Here is a 5,913-nt window from a genome sequence, read left to right as displayed (position 1 = left end):
AATAAATAATATGCAGTTAATGTAGCCACTAACAGACCTCTAATTCAAATAATACTAATAATAATTAAAGAGAGTGTTGACCCTATCTTATTAGATAATCTAAGAGAAAGCACCTGTGCAGGATCCAGGACTGTGTTAAACTCAAGAACATATGAAGAATTGTGCCCAGATAACAGACAGCAAATAAATCAGCCTAGTTGATTTAATAAGCCTTAAATCAAGAAGGGACTTGAGCCTTGTAGAAGGTTTTGAAAGCATGAAGGTTTATCTAATAATAAAGTGCAATACAGAAGCCAAAAATAATAGTCAAATTCCACACTGAATCAATATAGGTAATTATTGGCATGATACTCCATCAAATGCAGCAAAGAGAATGACATGAAGTAAAACCTTAGAGTAAAATATTCAGTCATAATCAGGAGAAAGACTAATGTGAGTCCACTCTCTAAAGTCAGGGCAAACCGGACATGGTTCACATCCAAAAACAACTCTTTTTGTAGCAAATTTCACAATGAAAATCACATTGTCAGCATAAGGTGTTTGCGTCATAATGCTCAATTGGCAAAGAGCATACAACATGATATGCAGTGTGATTTAACCCCATCCCACACACCCCCTAGTTGAATATTACCTATTGCAATCAGATGCCTCAGTATAAATCAAGTTAGACTTAACACTTAAAGTCTCAAAAAAATAAAGTGGACCACAGTAGTGCAGACAGGAGGAGCCTTGAAATTTTGTAAAGTCTTCCTCGAGACTTCTTCACGACAGCATGTCAACACAGAGAAGAAATGAAAACACACATCATGGCTGCTTTGGAATTCAAAATGGAGTTTATGTCTGGTTTTCACCTAGTTTTGACAAGCACAACAAAATACAGTTTTGCAAAGTGCAGTTTGTGTCTTAGCGCAAAAATATAACGATATACACAAATTTAAATAATTCGAAATCATCTCTCACAGCAGTAAAGCTTTTATTGCTAGAATGCTAAGCTGATAAAGTATTCCCTCAAGGATCACAGGTTCAAGGCAGTAGAAGAGTGGAGAAGTGTGGCTCAATGCTTAGAGCGGCAGACCTTGATGCAAAACGCTGGCCAGGGACCAGGGTTCGATTCCCCCCTCGTGGGTTTTGGGCTTAAATTCCTCTGACCGGATATTCTCGCCTCAGTGCCGATTCTAAGCATGGGTCCACGCTGCAACTCTGGGCAATAGCTTGCTTAGTCTCCACAAAGGCCCCCTGATACACAAGGGATGCCTGGTTTCACCATGGGATGCCCAGGAGTGGACACCCCACAAGGAAAAGCCAGGAGGGGTTCCCTTGTGGTAGGAGTACAAGCGCTGGGATGCCTCCGGGTCATTGTTCGCGCTATACAAATACGCCACATTTACATTACATTTACAATTGTGATGTGCACAAGACCAAGCTTTTTTTGTGTAAATGATGTACTGTGAACATACCCACAGTACAACATGACACCTATTTGCTCGTTCTTCATTGGGCTCTAGTGGATTTTCTAGCACAAAGTTGAGTGCAGAATATTGGCCAGAAAATATCAAATCAGGAAGGGGTCTGAGCTGTATTGTCAAGGCAAGTACATTGGTAGATTTAGGATCATAGGGGCATATTACCAAGCAATAGCGATAATTATCGCTATTGCTTGGTTAGAGACAAAAATTTACAGCTGAGCTGCGGCGATTTTTATCGCAGATAAACCTTGGTATTACCAAGGTTTATCGCAAATGCGATAAAAATCGGCCGCAATGCATGAATATCGCTGAAAAGTCAGCGATACTCATGCATTACCGAGCTAATGCTCTTAGCCATGTTATCCACCTCCCATTGGATAACATGGCTAAGAACTGCTCAGGGCAGGTGTTAGCTTTTGGAGATATTTGCGCTTAGCGCGAATATCTCCATAAGTTGGTAATAGGAGATAGCGATGTTAGCGACTGCTTCCAGTCGCTAACATCTTGGCACGCCCACTTTCCATGTCATTAGTGATAAATATCACTGACAGGCAAAGTGGGGCCCAAGATGGTCGCTATCTCCTACTAGCTGTCGATAACTGGTGTTAGTGACAGCTAGGTAATAGGGAGATCATTTTATCTCCGCTTTCTTGGCTTTTAAAGCCAAAAAAGCGGAGATAAACCCCCTTGATAATATGCCCCATATTTACTAGGATCTCACACAGCTCAGCGCGTCACCTTTCTGTGCTGAACCGCATGATAGGGAAAGGGCAAGAATGCACCGTACTTAACACTATACAGCGCATTCCTCTCATTTCCCAGTGCTGGGGCAAACGGTGCAGCCTGGCACCAATGCAGGCACACTTGCGCCATGTTGCGCGGGTGTCCGCGTTGTAAGCTGGATTGTATTTGTACAGAAATGGACACCTTCCTGCATGAAAACGATCCCCTGAGGTATTTTACATTTTTCTGTGTGTGCTGCTGAATGGAGCACAGATTGAAAGAGGGAGTAGCAAGGAGAAATACAGATATTTCTCCTTGTTACGCCTCATTTGGGAAGGTGAAGCATTCTGACGCATTTCCAGGTCTACAAGTAATGATAAATATGGGAATACCTCAGAATCAACGGGTGGATGCGAGGAAACACCCATGCTCCATCCATGGAGTGCCTTCCAGTGCAGAGTAACACAATGCAGCAATTTTCACTGCGTTGTGTTTCTCTGGATTTATCAAGCCACTCAGGGCTGCGCAAGGTGGCCTTCATGAATTGATGAATCAGAGGTTTTGTGTCACCCTTGGGCCCCTTTGCATGGTGAAAGGGCGACGCAAAACCTACTTAAATAAGCCTCTTAATATTTTTACCTCCACACCGATGTGCCTTGATGATATTCATGTTGTCAAGATACATAGATATGGAGTTAAGAATAGTAAATATAAACACAAACTTATATATACCTACATTGAAGAGACCATGCTATCCAATATTCTGCGCTTGGTATTGTTGGAAGTCGATAATTTGCCACTCATTATTGTGCTATAAGTCTCAGGTGTTTACTTGTTTTCCCATTAGATAGTCCTTGGTGTTCAGCTCAGGCCTACGGAGGATGATGTAGACTTTAGGGATGAAGATACAGCCTAGCAGTCCAGAGCTGGAAGTAAGGATGGCGAAGATCTCCACGGCCACCATGTACCTCCCCTTGGTGCTCAGGTACGCTGGGATGAAGGAGATCCAGACGCTGCAGAACACCAGCATGCTGAAGGTGATAAACTGGGCCTCGTTGAAAGTAGCCGGTAACTTTCTAGCTATGGAGGCAACAACAAAGCTCAGAATAGCCAAGAATCCCACATAACCAACCACAGCAAAGAACGCAGCGACAGAACCTTCGTTACACTGTAGGATCATCTTCCCGGTTTCTGCTTTGGTGTCAGTGTCTGGAAATGGAGCAGAGAGAAGGAGCCACACAGTGCAGATCACCACCTCTCCCAGTGAGCAGCCAAGCATCACAAAGATGGACAATCGTGGGCCCACCCACTTTCTGAATTTACTACCCGGCTTTGTGGCATTGAAGGCAATGATAACGGTGAGAGTTTTTGCTAAAACAGAAGAAACAGCAATAGTGAAAATGATCCCAAAGGCAGTTTGACGAAGGAGACAGGAAGTCTTTAAAGGGCGTCCAATAAACAAAAAACAGCAGAGGTAGCACAGCATGAGGGAGAGGAGGAGGATGTAGCTGAGATTCCGATTATTGGCTGTAACCAGAGGTGTGTTGCTGTATTTAATAAAGATTCCCAGCACTCCTGTAGTGATGATGAAGGACAAACTTGTAATGGAGGTTAGGGCAACTCCCAGAGGATCCTCATAGGACAGGAACTCTACCACCCGTAGAATGCAGGAATCTCTCTTCTGGTTGGACCATTGGTCTTCAGGGCATGATAGGCAGTTTGGCATATCTGCATGAAAAGAACATTGTTCAGTATTACAGAAGATGCTTTCAAATAGGGAAAAATTATATAGATGAATGGAATTTGCCACAGTGATGTTATTATTACCTGTCCTATGGCTAGCTATGCACCTGTATGCGGATGTACTGTCTGTGGAACATGCACACTGAGCCTTGCAACTCATCAACAAAAACACATTGACCAAGCATCTCCATAAAGGCTGCCAGGAGGACAGTCTGAGGAACCACTAACAGCTTGCGATGGTCACTCTCCAACCCTTGAGCTTGTTAGAAAACCCTTTACAACCCTAGGAATAGTACCAGAATATTTTGAAGTAACTGGCTGGCAGCTTCTCCTCTAAGATATAGGAGCATGGCCCCACTGCTCATGGAGCAGTGTAAACAAAAGAATAAAATGATAATAACTGAAGTTATTATCATTTTCTTTTTGGTATGTTCAGGCAAGGATGGGGCAGGGCTCCCCTGACATTGGGTAGGAGGAGTGGTTGTGCACTTTGTAAAGTGCACATGAATGTTTGACCAGCCCTCTCGGGCCAGCCAAACATTCATGCGCACTTTGCATGTTAGCCATGCAGGCTGCATTACAGCCTGCATGCAGAACATGACCATACCTCCATTCCCTAGCAGAGCTCCGCACTACGGCGCTCAGACCAATCACAACGCTGCATTGCAGCGTTGTGATTGGCTCAGGGGAGTCTGGGTGCTTACCAATCACTACGCTGCATTGCATTGTTGTGATTGGCTGTGGTGAGCCTGGGTGATTCCTGGTTCCCGGAAGAGACTCACTTGATGTGATAGAGACCGGAAGCTTGTTTCCTTCCCAGTGTAAGAATTGGCTTGGTAGTTTGATTTGCCCTGTTCCCATCATGCACTGGGACAGGAACAGACTAATTTGCATATAGCCGGGTTCTGAGCTGGGATGGTGCAGTGAGTAAAAAAACGGTGTTGGATCTAGCCCTGATCTCTTGACTGGGTGAGAGTATTCTGCTTAATTCAGAAACTCTGTCCATCACCACCCCTTGTTGTTAAATATTTTGTCCACCCTAAGCGTGGAAGGGTATACTCAGATGTGAGTCCCTTGCTCATTGCACCATCAGGATTCAAGCAAGCCGGGCCGACGACGGCTGAAATGCCAGAAACCGGTCCCCGGAAGCTTGTTTCCTTCCCAGTGTAAGAATTGGCTTGGTAGTTTGGTTTACCCTGTTCCCATCATGCACTGGGACAGGAACAGACTAATTTGCATATAGCCGGGTTCTGAGCTGGGATGGTGCAGTGAGCTAAAAAACGGTGTTGGATCTAGCCCTGATCTCTTGACTGGGTGAGAGTATTCTGCTTAATTCAGAAACTCTGTCCATCACCACCCCTTGTTGTTAAATATTTTGTCCACCCTAAGCGTGGAAGGGTATACTCAGATGTGAGTCCCTTGCTCATTGCACCATCAGGATTCAAGCAAGCCGGGCCGACGATGGCTGAAATGCCAGAAACCGGTCCCCGGAAGCTTGTTTCCTTCCCAGTGTAAAAATGGGCTGGTAGTTTGGTTTGCCCTGTTCCCATCATGCACTGGGACAGGAACAGACTAATTTGCATATAGCCGGGTTCTGAGCTGGGATGGTGCAGTGAGCTAAAAAGCGGTGTTGGATCTAGCCCTGATCTCTTGACTGGGTGAGAGTATTCTGCTTAATTCAGAAACTCTGTCCATCACCACCCCTTGTTGTTAAATATTTTGTCCACCCTAAGCGTGGAAGGGTATACTCAGATGTGAGTCCCATGCTCATTGCACCATCAGGATTCAAGCAAGCCGGGCCGATGATGGCTGAAATGCCAGAAACCGGTCCCCGGAAGCTTGTTTCCTTCCCAGTGTAAGAATTGGCTTGGTAGTGTGGTTTGCCCTGTTCCCATCATGCACTGGGACAGGAACAGACTAATTTGCATGTAGCCAGGTTCTGAGCTGGGATGGTGCAGTGAGCTAAAAAGCGGTGTTGGAT

General features: G+C 44.9%; 1 protein-coding gene across 1 annotated transcript; it reads right to left on the bottom strand.

Moving 5' to 3' along the window:
• Nucleotides 1-3,009: 3,009 nt before the first annotated feature.
• On the bottom strand, nucleotides 3,010-3,915 carry LOC147689403 (vomeronasal type-2 receptor 26-like). Its single transcript, XM_086939922.1, has one exon. It carries the CDS (start codon nucleotides 3,913-3,915, stop codon nucleotides 3,010-3,012), a length of 906 nt encoding a protein of 301 aa, XP_086796048.1.
• Nucleotides 3,916-5,913: the final 1,998 nt, after the last annotated feature.

This window comes from Lissotriton vulgaris, chromosome 10, assembly GCF_964263255.1.
Source record: "Lissotriton vulgaris chromosome 10, aLisVul1.2, whole genome shotgun sequence".
Taxonomy (NCBI): Eukaryota; Metazoa; Chordata; class Amphibia; order Caudata; family Salamandridae; genus Lissotriton; species Lissotriton vulgaris.
This window is presented reverse-complemented; position numbering and strand designations above follow the sequence as displayed.